Raw genomic sequence first — 17965 nt, forward strand, 5'->3', positions numbered from 1 at the left:
AAGGGCATAACTAATGTTAGTTTAGGCTGGCGATTAAAATCATTTAGTTTACATAGCTCATTTCATTGTAACGGTTTTAGACTTAAATATCAACACATCTCTACTCTGTAGCTATTATTAAGTTACACCAGATTCATTTGGAACAAAGAGCAACACTGTTTATTGCTATCATAATGATTTTAAATTGGACATTTCTGATGATATAATTGAATACTAGTTTATGGGAATCTGGCCATTTATTATCACTTCATACTGTGTACCAAAGTTTCTTTTGGATATGAATGCTTTTCACCTCTCCCATTCTGAACAGGTAAATTAAATCAGAGCTAGTGTAGCAGTATTCTGTTTTTCTGGATCTGGAATGACGACAAGCCATAATGTAATGTAAAAGCACAGTGAAAGAGTATAAACAAATCATTTTAACATTGATTTCTGTTTTCAAGAGCACTTTGTGAGTGTAATGAACAAGCGATCAATACTTTGAGACTGCTCTCCCTCTACTGTGGGCTAAATGGAGAAAGATATCTTCAAGGAATAGCAAACTACTGCATGAAAAATGACCCATGACTGTCTGAGGGTATTAGATATCAAATCAATGACTGATAGGTCATTTTAGAGGTCATTCCATTTTTGTGAATTTTCAAAAGTTGTGCAAGGGTGTCACTGGTTAACAGAGAGGCCATCCTACATCCTACATCACAATTATTGAATTATTGTGAGTCACATGTTAAGTGCAGATATATCCTTAACTACACACTAGCAAAGAATAGAACTCATTTGCCACACAAAGATGTAGGACAACTAGACGAAGCAACTGTATTTGCCATTTGTTAAAGTAATTCACTCTCCAAGGTTCTGAACTGGAGTGTCACAATAACTTATTTGAGGATACCTCAATCCCCACGTTCTAACTACATTTCAGATTAAAACTTTTTTCCCCACTGAGTTGAATAGTATGTCAACAGAAAGAAAAGAAAAGAAAAGAAAAGAAAAGTGTTGGCCTCCAGCCTTTAAGTGTCTCTCCCACAGTTACATAAAATGGGTGCCTCATGCAATGTGCCGGACATTGTTAAGGTTTTGATGGCTTATCTGAATAAATAATTTAAGAGCGCTTTTGAATGTAGTTTTAACCGTCACAGTTAGTGGGCTGGCGCCCACTGAGCTCATGAGTGGGTAAATCCCTGGTAGCTCTGACTGTGCAATGGATCTAAATCCTGGGCTGGACACCCACACTGCTCTTTCATCCCCACTGGCAGCATTGTTGCTGGGCCTCGCTGTTGCGTAGGGGTGGGTTCATGACTCATCGAGGTGTTCCGTTGCGCTCCACCGCCTCCGTCTCGTCATAGATTGGAACGCGATTGACGGCAATAAGAAAAGGACAACGTATTGTGAATAGAATGAACGTTTAATTTATTTCCCATCATGTCGTGCTCTCACTTTTCAGTTGACATAACTGTGATAAATCCTTAACCGGAGGATCCGAACGCAAGCAGTCCTTTATGATGTGACCTGCCATGTTTTGTGAGGACAGCTGATAATTTTGTTCAACTCCTTACTCACGATGCATTTCTATAGTAATACTTCTGAGTGAAATTCAGGGGTGAAATTTAATCATTCTACATCAGTTTATAAACAAAGAGGACGTTATCAGCCGTTGTCTGCTCCCGTATGATGAACGCCGTTATGCTCTATCGGCTCATTCAGTTGCCCTTAGCACATCTAAATTAGATTTTTCCGTTTTGAGACTCTTGCAAAGATTGTCCAAACATGTCACTGGTCTTTTAGTGAAAGTCCATCTTTGACATACCTCGGTCAAGTTATTGGTCAGAAAATAATCTAATGATTTACGATGAACTAAGTCCGAAACTGAGATAATTGTCTGGCTGATCCAACTCAAGTTTTTTGGAACACGCCAGACATTAAGTGGGGTTTTTAATGTTAGCCATATCACCCACAGGAGGACCAATTATCTTAACAGCACATTCAGAAACCAATTAGGTTCACACTTGAGAGTACAGAGAACATATTTCCAAAAGTCTTCTATATAGTCTGTATTTGACGCTGAATTGAGGCAATATTTCAAACGACTCTTACTTCTTCATAGTCTTTCCCTGTCTCGTTGGTGTGATTAAATATGAGCCCTTATGACATATCTTTCCCAATTAAAGAGGACCTCTGCCTCCTGTCTGCACGTAACATCATTTCCGCGAGCTATTCCTTTTCGCGTGGCTGTCAGGAAATACTCTCGTGTGCAAGAGAACACCTCCCCCATTACACCCACCGGAGCTGAGGGTTGGCTCTGTGGTATGCTGTACAATTAACGGCTACATTTTTTATTTCAAATATCTAGTGCATTGATTCATCATAACGCAGCCTACAAGTATCAGTAAATCATAGTATATTTCTTAGTCACAGAGTTCAACGTAAGGTTCCACCCTTAGGTGTTTTCAATGTGTTACTAAATACCGTAGATACTAGAAAATATGTGATCAAATTTGAAATAAAATTTGTAACATTTGCGTCGCTTAACAGCATACAAATGCTCTTGACGCTTTGTGAGAAAGCCACTTAATCGGGCAAAATCTCAAGATATAGTTCTCAAGACACTGCAGTTAATTTCTGCTTGTCCTTTAATAATTGATAAAAATCGAGATATAAAAATAAATGGGCACAAGTGGGCACGCCGAAGAGCAAATCTCTCAATATTTCCTCGGGCGGATAGGCACGTACAAGTGACAGTACACTGCTCCCTAGTGGGTATATGCAATATTGACTTAATGTATCTTGTCCAACGGATCTTATTATCGTTGACATGGCTTGCACTCACGTCTTAGTCATGTATGACAATCGATGTTTGTGACGCAAGTCAATAGAAGCTGAGGGGCACCAATAATTCCTTCTTCGTTATTGCACTGCGGCTCTTTCAGTCAGTGCTGCCGATCCATCGTGTGTCGCCAGGTAGGTCTCATTAATGAAACATCTGTTGACAAAAATAGGGAACATATAAAATCACGCTTAGTATGTACTGCAACCCTTAATAGGAAAATCACTAAATAACTGTTCTGTGCTTTAAGAATTCCAAATATCACCATGAATTACTCGCATATTCACAATCACCAGAATACACTGCCCAATACACTCATCTCATTGTTTTTTTTTCTTTCTACAGAACAACAACAGAAGTCATCAAACCACCACAAAAAATAAAGAATGGTAACACCAGAAAATGAGTGTCTCCCTCTCAGTCCTGCCCAAGAAGAGAAGAACACACAAGGATCAGCAGTGGTATACTTCTGTGTCTCTTTTTAAACCAAACAAAATCCTATTACAAATGGTCTGAAAATCCAGTGAAATCTCTCAAATGGTGAGAAATAAGTGAGAGGACCTAAAACAGCCATGTTTGTAGGGCAGGAGGAATGTGGAGGTCACGCAGGTGTCAGAGGAGTTCTTTTTTCCTGTGGATGAGAGACAAGAGAAGGAAAGTGAGAATAGATGTCGTGGGGGCAGCGTGAAGAGCAGCCGAAATCCTGGCCCCTCTGGTCAGACACAATGCATTAGGTGTAGGTGAGACTGATGACCTCCTGTCTATGCTATAGTGTGTGGTATTTTGAAATTTCTTGTTACAGTTAAACATTGTGATAATATTAATCATTTCAGGGGTTTTATAAATAATGAAGAGGATGGTCAAGTCTGCTCACCTGAGAACAGGACCACAGATGGTACACAGATTGACAGAATTTCAATTCAAACTCATAATCTGATGTGTAACAATAAAGCTTTGAAATTTGCTCATCGAGTCAGTTAGTCATTCGTTCTATCATCCACTTATCCCTTGTTTAGACAGAGTGAATGGTGTGATATCAGGGTCACCACAGTTGACAGTGTATACACGCAGTACAGAGGAGGAGTCTGAGGTGGTGAGTCATGTCATGAGTGAACTTTATAATATTGGTATTTTGTAATGATGTTTTCATTTCGTGACATATCTAGTAAAACATCAATCTCTGTTTATTTATTTATTTGTTTGTTTATTTTCCAGACTTTTAAACCGACCCAGAAAAATATCACATCCGTTCATCTCCAAGGTGAAGGCTATCTACATGTAAATGCATTAACATATATATCTTATTTTACTAATATGTATTCTGAACTCAACAAGATTATTGACGATGCAGAAGTTAGTCACAAAATGCTTGCATCATGTAGTCATCACCCCTAATCTTTTTTTTTTTTTGTAAAACTTTTGAAAAGATAAAAAACATAGTGACTTACAATGTCATTTATATGCTTATTGCGCTTTATCCTTGCACAGCATTTGTGTAATGTCTACTGGGAATTATAAATAGAACGTACAACGTAAGTGCAGCATGTCTGCGTAAATCTACTGATGTGACGTACGATTTGTCAAAGTTTGTAACCTCTGCTTTGATAAGGAACGAGTGTGTCAGGTCCCCACATCACGAAGTTAAAAGACAAGGACAGGAGTATGGTGAGTCACTATCCATTGTCAAGTCCTGAATTGTAATCAAGTGACTATGGTTCTCCTGAGTTATGCACCTGCCTTTCTCTATTCACTGCATATCTTCATGATATTTTACTGAATGTCAGGAGATGTGTCATCAGGAGGAGTGTTTAAAGATGACTACAAATATGCAATTCCTCCATTACCTTAGTAATGTTGGTCACATATAAGAGATTGGATGTGGTAGATAAATGACTCTGTGTCTCTCTGCAAAGTCTCTACCGCATCTAAGAAGTTGATACATTTTTTTCCTGTTTTCAGCTTCCATCAAGGCAGTTCAGTGAAGGATATGAAGCAGCTTTTCTCAGAAACAGATGCAGTAAGCTCCATTTGTGATCTGTTTATACTTCAGTTAACCATGCAAAACATCTAATCAACTGGCCATTAAATCTTAAAACCTTCCCTCAAATCCCTTAAGAGTGTTCCATCCCAGTTTCAAAGATAATTAAGCATAATGAAGTAACATGTAATGTAAAATGGGTCTATACAGTGACCCTCTCTGGCTTGTATCAGTGTCTCGCTTTGCTCATTATTTCAGTGAAAGATACTGAGAAAAGGTCAGGTCCACCTTCATTGACCTCGCCTGCAGAAAACCTGAGAGATGTGCTTTACCAGAAAACAAAACATGTTTTGGATTATACATTGACAGACTTGAAAAAGAAACCACCCGGTGAGTCATTTTCACAGTATTAAATGATCACTTAGGCGGACCACAAGCAAACAAGCGAACAGGTCCAATACTCAGCTAGCATCTCTCAAAATGTGTCTGTCATCTCCTGCACAGTGAACACAACCTCTAGTCATTTTTGATCTAGTCAGAATTTGTCACCAGTGTGCTTTGGAATCACCACCCTGCTGCTGTTTATATTTATGTGAGAAATGTGGTATTGTGCAGGGAATGCTGTGAAATCCCTTTGATTTTATTAAACTGTACTGAACAATATTACTGATCTACTTCAGCTGCCTACAATCATTCTCAGCATGTGAGAACATCACCTGTTATGTGCTACAGTTCATACCTACCCCCAATAAGCTACGTAAAGGTAAGGAATAAAACATAACATCATGATGTAAGAGGAACACACACACACCTACAACACATGCACATGCATATGCACACACATACACACACACACACACATATGCGCACATACACTCACAGATGATAACCCAGTTTTTTTTCCATATAGAGACAAGAGCGTTCACTCATGGAGACCACAGAGTTCAGGAAAGATGGGGGTGAGTTTATTAGCGTATTTTTCCGTTCTCATAACCATTACAGGTCAGTGACAGACGCAACAAGCAATTTTTGTAAAGTCATGCATACTATTTCGTTGTGTAGGACATCAGCCTTTATTCCAGACGAAGATCACTGGAGGCCTGATAAGCAGTGATGGTGGCAATAGCAGCGATTCACTCTCTCACATGCTCAGAGTAAAAGAGGCGTGTAATCAGTGAGAACTCTGAATCTCAGTCAGAAAGCACTGAGGGGAAGTTTTAGAATCATCCGCTAGTCATGACATAGGCTACAAATATTGTCACAAGGGGGCAGTGTAGCACCATCTGTTGTTACTTTCCTCAGTGTTCTATGCATTACAGTTAGGGTATTAAAAAGTTAAATAAAAGGCCATATTTTGGTGACTGAATAGCTCTCATTGTGAATATAAAAATACAGATAGTAATGTTGCAGACTGGGGCTTGATTAGGGCAAGTAAGTGTCTGGAGTACTTTTTGACTTCTTTATGACTTTGCCACAGTTTCAAAGAGTGAAATGAACTTTTCTGACCTGTCTTAAATCTCTAGAACTCCTCATTTCCCATGCCACAGAGGGATGCTGACAAGAGTGGACCTCCAGTTTGCAGAAAGAGCTCTACTATTATCAGAGAGGTCAGTCTGGGAAGACAGGCCCTGTTGATTCCTTTCTTTTCTCACCGTTTAACTATACAGGACTCATACTTAAAGCTCTTCCATAACAGAGGACAGATTAATGTCATGTGAAAAGGTTGTCTACCTAACTTTATCAAACAGGAGAGGAAGAGGCGTTACTATGAGGAGCTGAGTCAGCAGGTGGAGGAAAGGAGACAGCGAACTGTGCGGGATAGGAAGCAAGACACCATTGCCGAACAGATAGTGAGTCACCTACACAATCTGGCAAATGAAAGCATGATATAAATAATGTATCCTTCCTGCATACATGCATCGTTCTAAAGAGTGAAATTTCTGTGTGCGCCATGTTAACATCTTTAGTGAGGTGAATTTGATTGGCATGTATATTGTGTGTGCATACTCGTCATTGTGAAGTCTTTTTTGTGTTTGTAGCATAATGAGACAATGCAGTATTGTATCTGGGGGAAGCCAGGAGGTGGAGCTCCTAATTTTCACCTTGGCACTGTGAGAAGGGCAAAGTTCAATTCTGCAGGAATTGTGCCTCAGGAGCAGGTTGGAGCTCTCAGTAAAACATACACTGTACTCTTTCTGTCCATGGAACTGTTTCACTAACAAATGGCACATTAGTGCCTTTGAAATGACCTTTCAGACGGAGTTATAACTTGTTAATATAATTCGGCTCATCTCACCTGTACAAACATTAAGTATAAAATCAGCGTAGGCTTCTCTTAACCGAACGCTTGACAGTTCTCCTCCCCTTTTCACAGCTTCGGTATAAAGGTTTTTCTGGCGTTCCATTTCGTCTACGAGTCAAATGAAGATCGCTTTTGGATGTCCCTCCGGGCATTTTAGCTCCAATTAAATCAGTGAGCAGTGCGAACATAACATTTGGTTTCGATTCATTTTGTAGCCGAGCTATTCCTAATGCAGTCATAGTCTTATGCTCTAAAATTAAGATTTAGCACACAGTGGATGTTCATGTGATTTTTATTGATTTACACTTATATGTATTAGAAAAATATTTTTATAGTACAGACCTGATTATCAAATGAATAAGTGCATATTATTAATGTGCTTTACATAACAAAGTCCTTTGAGGACCTTTTAATGTCAGCGGTTTAAGATTTTCATAAGATATTCTGTGTATCTGTATTCAGTGCTGCAGGAGGATCTGCAACTAGCACAGAAAACACTTTGAAACAGCCACATTGAACAGCCAACATGTACACACACCCACACACACACACACACACACACACAGTTTTAATACAGTGGAGTATTAATGTTGTGACCATCTGCCTGTTAATTTAGCCTGATAATGGTGGAGTAATTGATATGTAAAGAATGGAAGGGTGCATTGATTGGTTCAAAGAATGTCATATCAAATAAAGGTTAGCTTCAGAACATGTATACAGGCACCACTGGTAGGACTGAGATAAGGACCCTGTCATGTACAAAAACTGAGACATTTCATTTATCACTTGGCCTTTTTAACAGCCAGCCATCCATGATGAGTCACACTTTAATCGCATTCAGCATGGTCACTCTCGCTCTAAAATGAAAACACCCTTTTTTAAGATGGATCTTGTGGGAGGACAATTTTTTTTTTGAAAAAGTAAAATGTCAAAGCTGTCGTATGCACTGATGTGAAATGATGTCATGTTTGAAAACCTTGGCATGGCTGAAGTTAAGTCTGGGTAAACGCGATTCAGGATAGACCAATACAAAATAAAAGAATAAAACATTTCAAACTGTAAAGTTTTTGCAGTTAATTTATTATATTGATGCAATAGTACGTAAGTTATTTCAGTGTGTAAGAAAACACGCATTTAAAGCAAATGTTTTTCTTTAAAAAACTATCAAAGGCATGCTGACTATGCAGAAGGATCATTGTTAGTTGTGCAAGGCAAAAGGGACCATCTGACATCAATGCAGAGGAGGACTGAGTCAGACACTGTAATTGTATGGCTGAATTGCTATGCTGTTGGTGTATTTAATTGAGACAGATTCAGTGCTTTTATCATCAGCGTGGGCCCAGTTTTAGAGAACTGCCATGCTGTCTTGTCCAAGAAGCTAGTAATTAGTGCAGCTGGAGTTTGAAAGTGCATGCCAAACACTATGATTAAAAAGCAAGATGCCCGACTATATAATTGTGACTGTAAATGCATTATAATCAATTGCTAACTAAAACTAGTCTATCCTCTCATGAATATAATAGATTCACTCAATCTCTGTACAGTAATACTTGCCTGAAGAAATGTATCCAGAGGTAATGTCCCATGTCACAGTAGGATTTGGGGGTTGATCGTGGATGGATGCATACACACAAACGTTGTAAACTTTCAACTTTCCCTTATATAACTGTGTGGATGCACATTTCATTGTTAATAAGTTGGTATTTCATCAATACTGAGTATCAAGGCTAACCAGTGTCTTGAAAAACACTGGATTACTGCCGATATACTGCAATCATACATTACGAAGTTGCGTGCCATGTGCCACGTCGACTTATTTTCAAGTTTACTCTTTCTATTTTGCCAACATATCTGCCCCAAGAAACGAGTAAGTCTCTCAATATGGTGATTTAAAGGTTAATTCGCATTCCGTTAACTGGTTACGTAATGACGTCAAACCTATACTGTGTCTCCCAGCTGGGCCCTTTGCACTTCGGACATTAGTGAGGAGCTGCGCAGCAGACTCGGCTAGACAACTTTTCACGGACAACCGCCAAATCTAACAAAATGGGAAACTGTCAAGTGGGTGCTTTTTTCAGTCTATTATGAAGGAGATTACGAAAACACTTATTCTTGTTGTTTCGTTGTTGTGTAATCACTGACACGCTATAGCCTATGGATGACGTTGCCAGTAGTCCATCTTCGAGAGAATAAAAAAATACCATTCATTTTAACGGGAAGATAGAGTAGATGGATTTTGATGGTGTGACAAGAAAAAAATAGACATACAGCAGATTCCTGTTTTCTCTACTAAATATATCTCTCGGATGAGAAATAAAACGTTACCCAGGTTAACACACGACTTTTACTTTGCTCTAGTTTTTCTTTCGTTCTTTTTTTCTCTAAAGCGAACGATCTCATTTTGCGCAACATCGCACGTTAGGAATTTAAAAAACCGTCTCAATTTAGTATACTTTCTAATTCATGCAATGCATGTGACATTGTAAGTTCAAGACAGGAGGAAGCGGCCACTCCTCTGCGGAATTCGTCACAATCCCGTTAGCTGAGTGTAAACGATGAATGAGTCCAGGCTAAACAGAGGAACGGAGTAAGGCTGTTTCAGGATGGGGGTGGGAGCTGCGCAGATTTGTTTCTGTTTTGTCAATAGAGGGGCTTCCATCAGAGACTGCACCCATGCTCTAGTTTGGTTAGTGCCGTAGCTGCGCGGAATGCAAAGACAGCCATGTCATTTTATACACGCTACGCCTCTCTCCATTCTATGTAATTCAGCTATTCTTCTATAAGAATGTTGTAAAGACCAGTGCCAGTAAAATATAAGCAACGTATTACAAATCCAATTTGCAGCATGCATATTTATAATAAGTACTGGAATTTTATTCATATATTAATCTAACCATATGAACCTCTCCCAATACAGCCTACAATTGTTCCATACGATGATTTTGATGTTGTAGCCGACATCAAAGCTATCCGTAAAGCCTGCAAAGGGCTTGGTGAGTTGTTCAGTTTTATTGTACATCATGTTTTCGTTTACCGTTTCACACACAGGCAAATAAATGTGTTGGGTTTTTTTCGTCCCATGGAAGTACTCTGAAATGCCAAAGGGAGCCGTAAAGAAGTTGATATCTATGGATGTTGTCACTGTACGAGACAGTTTATGTCATGTCATGTGTTATTTTTCCAGGAACTGATGAACAAGCGATCATTGACATATTGGCTAACCGCTCCGCCGATCAGCGCATGGAGATAAAACAAGCATACTTTGAGAAATATGATGATGTAAGCATTCATCATGTTAATGCACGATCCTGTTTGATATTGAAAATTGATGTTTTTGTCAGTATTTTATTTTCTCAGAGTGAAGTTTGATACTAAACTTGAAGCTAAACAGCAAACTAAAACCTCACCTCATATCATTCATTTTGTTTACTGATGCATAATAACTACTTCAGACACACTATAAATTGAGTCTTATTTTGAAAGGTTTGTATCCTCTGTGTGTTCACTACAGGAGCTAGTGGAGGTGCTAAAGAGTGAGCTGTCAGGGAACTTTGAAAAGGCCATCATTGCCATGTTGGATCCCCCTCACATTTTTGCTGTGAAAGAGCTCAGAAAGGCCATGAAAGGAGCAGGCACTGATGAAGCTGTTCTTGTGGAAATACTCTGCACAGCCACCAATGCTGTATGTGCTTATTTAACATAAATACAAAACCCCCTACAGTCCGTATTCAGCCAACCAGACACATAGGTTGTTGGATGGTTACACTTATATGACACTGTGCTGTTTATGTGTAGTCCACATTATTGTCCTGCATTTACAGTGGTCTGTCATTCTTTTTTATACAGGAGATTGTTACTTACAAAGAAACTTACCTCCAAGGTAACGATTTTATCAACGATTTATTGTTCTCACTGACCCTTTATCACAAATTTCAGAATTTCAAAACTTGTATTTCAAAAGTTCCTGGACTTTGTGTGGTGTTTCCTCCCAGCCTTGATTGCAAGAAACAGTGATTAACATTGAAAGATGACGCTTTCCGAACTTTTGTCCATTGGCTTATATCAGTGTTTAAAGGGAACTCCCTTGCCCTTGAGACATCTTCCTTCAAAAACAAAATCAGGAAGCCAGCTGGCTTGTGATTATGTTTCAGCTTTGGTGACCTTTCTCTCTGACTAATCACTATGAAAAATTCTGCTACTGCCCAGATTCTGGAAATATTTGACAAATTCGCCAGTCCATGGAGATTTGCATGTCTGTGTAACTTTGTATATGACAAAATATCTGTAACAGTATGCAGTTTGAATTCCAATAATACTGGTCATCTCTCTGTTTCTGTCTGTTCTTTCCTCTGCTTTGCATCTAAACTCTTTGGGTTTTAGTCCATGAGAGGGATCTGGAGGCAGACATTGAAGGAGACACAAGTGGGGATGTGAAGAGGCTGCTCATCATGCTCCTTCAGGTAAAAAAAAACCCCTCCTTAGTCAAACTTCATATAGACTCTAGACATCTTGTAATATCTTGAGTGAAATCAAGGTCAGACTGCCTGTTTGTATCTGATGCTCCTCCCCTTTCCCTTTGGACTCAGCAACAGTCACCACAGGCTTTCAGAGGACTCTTGTTTAACTAGCTAAGTACAGGCTGGATGTAATAACATGAGTAAGTCATTTGGGTATGTTTCCCTTCTCTGTGTGGACAGTAAAAATTCTCTTTCTCTTTCTCTCCTGCAGGGCACCAGAGATGAAAGTGAAGACGTGGATGAGGCCCTGGCTGAGCAGGATGCTGTCTCTCTGTTTGAGGTATGATGCTTTATTCAGTCTAAATGCTAGCGAGTGTTGTTGCTTTTTTACACATGTGTCTTATTTGTCCATAACTGTTTTGGCTTCCTGCAGGCTGGAGAGGGCCGCTTTGGCACAGATGAGTCAACTTTCAGCTATATCCTGGCTAACAGGAACTACCTCCAGCTGCAGGCCACTTTCAAGGCCTATGAGGCGGTGAGTAAATCCTTTTTTTAAATTCTTTTATCGTGTTGTCTTAAGTCTTAACAGTACAGTTAATGCTGGCAACTTTATAAAGATAACATGGAACCTTTTATGGTGTTATCTGTTTGTTTTCTGTAGATTTCTGGAACTGAGATCTTGGATGCGATTGAGAACGAAACCTCAGGAACACTGAAAGACTGCTACATCACTCTTGGTTTGTATGACACTGTAGTAAATTGTAGAGTCTTTCATTAAAAAGAAACAACTGATTAAATTGAAAAAGGAATATATTGTATACAGAATCCTGTAAGCTGTGTTATGTTGGTCCCTTATTCTATGAGAAAAGATGTTTGCTTTAGAAAAGAAACATGTATCCATGTGACTGACTTCCTCTTTTGACACCATCACAGTTAGAGTTGCTAAGAACCCCCAGTTGTTCTTTGCTCGCCGGCTGAATGCGGCTATGAAGGGTGCAGGTACTGATGAGGACACACTGATCCGCATCATTGTGTGTCGCTCTGAGGTAAAACTCATTTTGTTGCTCTCCTTATATGCATTATTATAGTCAGGTTTTTAGACGTTCAGGATGCACAGGTGTTTTGCTATGCATGCCGTTAAAGGTTACAAGCTTTTTTTTTAAGTGCTCACACAAAAGTATGAAATACTTCTTGCCGATGTTCTGAAAGGGATGTATGTTTTGAATTCCCAGATTGATTTGGAGACCATTAAGGACATGTATTTGGAGAAGTATGATGTATCACTGAAGGATGCTCTGAGCTCTGAATGCAGTGGAGATTTCAAGCGTCTCCTACTGGCCATCTGCCATTGAGAAAGAAGAGAGCTCACAGGAGTGCCCACACAGGACCAGGGGTGCTCTTAATGGACAGGATGAACTAACAGTACTAACAAACTGGTCCTACTGTCCAGAAACACTCAACAAGCTATAGACAGAAAGGGGTAGGTTAACACTACCAACCTAAATAAAATGTCCAGTATTTATAATTTTGTATTTAGCACAGTTATGAGTAACACTGATGCATCGTGGTAATTCAAAGGCATATCTCTCATTTAGCTTTACACAGTAATAGGAACGACTGGGCAGTGCTTCATGGAGCGAATAGATCTTAAACTCTAAACAGTGACTGCTCTGTGGCCAGTTTGGTCTTTGGCCCAGCAGAGTTTCAGTTAAACAGAATCTTGTGGTTTTGAGCCAGTCAAGGCCGTAAACAAAGGGCATTTTTGTGGGGCATCTGAAGTTGTCAGATTCTCAGTATGTGCAAGGTTGGGCCCTGATATAGTTTGATGTTCATATAACATTACCAGAGCTGCTATTCAAAACAGAAATCCAGTAAAAAAAAAAAAAAAAGCTAGATCATTTTCCATGATAGAGTCTCAAAATCATGAGTTTTGGGTTTGTCTCTGACTTCTCTTGTAGTTGCCTTTTAAACCACAGGAATGTTCCCTGTGTTTCTGGCAAAAAATTGCAGACTATGCAGTTGTGTTTGTGTTAGCATATAATCGAAAAAGAAAAAAAATGAAGGCGTGATTCAGCATATGAAGGAATGTTGTTTAAGTTGGCTGATGCATCACATATTTTTATAATGCGGAGAAAATTTCTTGAAATAATACTGTGATCATTTCAAACCATTTTTTTTTCCTGCCAGTACCAAAATTCCTTGTTGACACCGCAGTGTAATACATGGTGCGTGAAGTTCATCAGCTTTACTGTATGTCAGTACACACAGAACATATAGAAATGCTTTGGCAGATTTCACACTCTTGGTCAATTATTTATATTTTTTAGTGAACTAATACTAACCTGAATCATATGTTCTAAATGTACTTACAAAGTACTATATATTGTAGAGTGACCTATATTTACAATATGTGTTAGAAGTTTCTATGAAAGGTATACGTGTTAGTAAAACACACGAAAAAAAAAATGGTCTGAGCGTCCTGACACAAATTCTTGTCTTGTGGCAGCTGGATTTTCAACCACCTGAAATTGATTTTTAACCCAGTCTCAAAAAAAGACATTTTTAACCACATAACTTTGTGTAATTGATTGGTGTCAATTAACACGTTAGCGTGTTAGCTGCTGTTTTAATTATTCAGTATTAGGATACTGTACCAGTAAAGGTATTCAATATGTGGGACCAGACTCCATCTTTTGAAAAGACATGGAAAAAGGATCAGTACGTTGCCTCTGAAAAACCAAATAACTTGTTACATGTTGAAATAAAGCGTGAATCATGCAAAATTAATGAGTCGTGTTTTAATTAAAGATTTCACGCTGTTCGTCGTTCTCATCTCATGTTAGTATGTATTAAGAGGCTAACTCCTCAGTATTAGCACCACGAGTAAGGATCCACTGGTCCAACTGAAAGGTACTCAAAGTCCCGGTGTGCCTTGTGCATGTCCCCGTTATCAAAAAGGCTTGCGATTGGTACAATACTGTGTTGTAAGTGATTGCACACCCTCGCTGTCACTGGCCTCTCCATCCTAAGCCAGCCACAAAGAAAGTAGCGTACGATCACGGCATTGTGTAGAAAAATGGTCGTAGACTGTACGGGTTTATATACATTCACGCGTTTTGGAGCTGGACGGAACACTGTTCAATCTGGAGCACAAATGTTGAGCAACGGTAAAAGCCTTGCGTCTGTGCGCTGAAAACTGCGAAGGTATGTATACGAGACTTTTTAGAGGGATGCAGAGTAGATGAGTGCACTGCCGAGTTTAAATACATTTGCATCCATCTTGGATTAATTATAGTGGCTTTTAGAACTGTAATGCTACTGATGCTTTCTTCTCTTTTTTTTTTTGGCCCAGGTTTTCTCTTGTGAATATATGTATTTATTCACGAAAACGCCTTAAATTATTACAACCAAATTATTTGAGCGCTAATTTAGCTAAACATTAATTTTCTCATTGAGCAAAAAGTGAAATGTGAAAGTGAAATGATTTGTGGAGATAATTTAACTCTTTTAGAATGTTTAAACAGGTTAGGGTTTCAATGGAAAAGATGACATCACTGACTGCAATTACTGCATTTAAGCCTTATTTTCCCTCTTCTTCCCTTTGAATGTGGCCCTTGGATACATGCCATCACACTCAAATGTTGCCATCATAGGCACTGAGGATACTTTCTGATAGATTCAGATATACTCTTACATACAGATATATTCATTTTTTTCTAATTGTCAGCACGGTCTATGGTATTCAATCAGCAAATTGGCTTTGGTTAGTTAAACACTTTTCTTTCTTTCTTTTTTCTTTTCTTCTTCCCTTTTATTGCCTAACTGAGGAGAACTACTACAAACTGATACAAAAAGGAATGTGCGTTGTCTTTAAAGACTCTGTCCTCAGGTGGTCCACCCAGGAAGAGATGTCCACCTTGTGGCAGCAGGAGCACACCCAGTATTCTCCCAGTGTAGAAATCGACTCCAGCTCCATGAGGAGGAAGGCTAGAGTGAGCTCTCAGGCTTGGCTGAAGCAGGAGCGAGAGCCAGAGGTGATTCAGTGGGAGGCGATGACGTCTGGGGCTGCAAGTGATGCTGAGCAAGACAACACTCTGAGCAGTGCCGTCTCTAGTAAGAATTCATCTGATCACCTGCTCTCTGAGACTTTCAAGCACTTTCACCAGCGTCAGATCTGATCATCGTGAATATGAATATTGCACAACCACACTGAAGGTCCTTACATTACAGTCCATTGTACAGTAATGTTTAATCAGTGAAAAAGTACGAGTACAGTTGCATAAGCAATACATTATGTGTGATAACACGAGTCACCATATATAAAGATATTAAAACATGTTTGTAGAGGTCTGAAAACTTTGCTTTATTTCAGCTGTGACCCCAATGGAAGGCTTACCTCCCAGTGTCATGCTGACTATTACCAAGCTGCAGTGCCTACTGGAGAGTAAGCAAGAGAGGATCCAGGCCCTGGAGAGACAGGTGGAGGACCTACAGCAGGACCGCAAATTCCTCCGCACGCAGATTGAGAATCTCACCAGCTCTCGTTTTGCCCCCATGGCTGAAGGTGGGTGGAGGAGTCCTGTTTGAATGGCAGAGTGCATGAGAGAGAAATTCAGGTTGCTGGGTTTAGAAAATTGTTTGAGGTTTAACTGTTTCTCTTAATCTGATCATTGTCCTCTTCCCTCTTGTAACTAATGAGTTTTTTTTTGGCCCCAGATGGTGTTTAGTGTATATATTTGAATGTAGGTGTTTCATTTAGATTCTTGTTTGTGTATTACGAGGGAAATATGCACCGTTGGAGTAAACGGTATGCGCAAAACCCCAAACCAGCAGTGCTTTTTGTTTTTTGGTGGAATTCCTTAAAATTTACTGTGTTTTTAAACGTTGGGTGTATAACAACAATTCATATATTCAGGTCCTAAACCAAGCAAGTCGATGTACTCAGAACCTAAACAACGCAAGAGGCAGAGGACTGCATCCTCCAGCTCCTGCCTCAGCAATGACAGCGGCTCTGAAGGCTCAGTCTCCACCGCGTCTTCACAAGCATCCAGTGAAGTGAGGAAAAAGAGACATCACACAGAGAAGAGGAGAGGACGGAAAGGGAAAGACTATAGCAGAAAGAGAGGTGCAGAACTATGCATGTTTAGTCTTAGAACAGCCTGGCACATAGATACGGGTCTTCAAACTTTTCCTTCATCGTTTTCTCAAGTCCAGTAAATTTTAACATCTGAACATTACTAAGAACATCTGTTGTTCTTCTGTATTCTAATCTCAAACTTAAGTTAGTGCCTCCAGTTAGAAATCTAAACAAACAGCCCACAATCCATATTAAGTTATGCAATCTTTAAAATATTGATTTATTATTATTATTATTATTATTATTATTATTATTATTGTAATTCATTAAATGGAATAACTCCTTGAAATGATGATAAGGTCTTTTATGTCACCACCTCATCAAAAATAATTCTGTGTTTCTGGACAACGCCTCAGACACTAATTTGCCCTTGTCCCTCTCTCTGTCTCATAGCCACTGGAGTACAGTACGTCATCCATCGCTACAAGCAGGTACTTTCTGCTTTCAACAAGAAGAAGAGCATGAGTGGGGCCTTCCGTCACTATGGCATCGACCGTAACACCATTGCCAACACAGCGCCTATTGCTGAACTCCACCTGGCTGCTAAAGAGATGGTGCCCCTGGTGGGACTCTTCAGGCCGCGGGAAGAGACACTGGTCAGTTATGCACAGCGCTGTGCCCTGGCCATCGAGGGGGATGAAGGGCTTTCCAAGAAGATAGAGCAGATGAAGGCTGCCGGTGAACTGTTGCCAATAACAGCTAAACGGGCCAGAGTACATTCTTTAATGGGCCACTAGGGGGCATCACACTACATATTTGGTCAGACAGGCAATTGCAGATGTTTTATATGCATCTGTGACTTTGCGCCCTGTTTTAATTACACGCTTTATAACTTGGTGTTCAGTGTCCTTTAATCACCAACCCTAGTTTTACAGTTTTATTACTGTAATTTCTTGTTTTACAATGGTAATATAAGTATGTTAATATAAACACATCAGACAACACCATTAAGCATTAACAGTATACATATTTTCTGTAGGCCAGCACTGACAAAGTTTTGTGAGAATCATTCAGGAGAAAATCATTTGCTTTTGGTTACAGCATTTGATCCTACATGTACAACAAAGAAATGTATAGGTAATGATAATATGTAACCAGGTGCTGTGTCCACACGGTGGTGCTGTATATTCCTATGAGATCTTTAATGGACTTAATGCTGTTCATTGTCACTTCTCTTTTTGGTTTAGCATAGAGGCAGTACTTTTCTGACGCTCAATTCTTGATTTTTTTTTTTTTAGAAATTGTTTTGTCTGGTTTTCACAGTTTT

The 17965-nt window shown here is 39.4% G+C and overlaps 2 protein-coding genes across 2 annotated transcripts; both read left to right on the forward strand.

The window, feature by feature from the left end:
• The first annotated feature begins 9067 nt into the window (after positions 1 to 9067).
• anxa13 (annexin A13) lies at positions 9068 to 14337 on the forward strand. The gene is made up of 11 exons (XM_030768369.1): positions 9068 to 9165; positions 10022 to 10097; positions 10289 to 10383; positions 10616 to 10786; positions 10951 to 10984; positions 11485 to 11564; positions 11833 to 11901; positions 11995 to 12096; positions 12223 to 12298; positions 12495 to 12607; positions 12794 to 14337. Exons 1-11 carry the CDS (start codon positions 9151 to 9153, stop codon positions 12911 to 12913), a joined length of 951 nt encoding a protein of 316 aa, XP_030624229.1. The 5' UTR covers positions 9068 to 9150; the 3' UTR covers positions 12914 to 14337.
• Positions 14338 to 15469: 1132 nt separating this feature from the next.
• On the forward strand, positions 15470 to 17435 carry LOC115806716 (coiled-coil domain-containing protein 106-like). Its single transcript, XM_030767582.1, has 4 exons — positions 15470 to 15674; positions 15934 to 16125; positions 16477 to 16686; positions 17092 to 17435. Exons 1-4 carry the CDS (start codon positions 15470 to 15472, stop codon positions 17433 to 17435), a joined length of 951 nt encoding a protein of 316 aa, XP_030623442.1.
• The last annotated feature ends 530 nt before the right edge of the window (positions 17436 to 17965 follow it).

Source organism: Chanos chanos, chromosome 3 (assembly GCF_902362185.1).
Source record: "Chanos chanos chromosome 3, fChaCha1.1, whole genome shotgun sequence".
Taxonomy (NCBI): domain Eukaryota; kingdom Metazoa; phylum Chordata; class Actinopteri; order Gonorynchiformes; family Chanidae; genus Chanos; species Chanos chanos.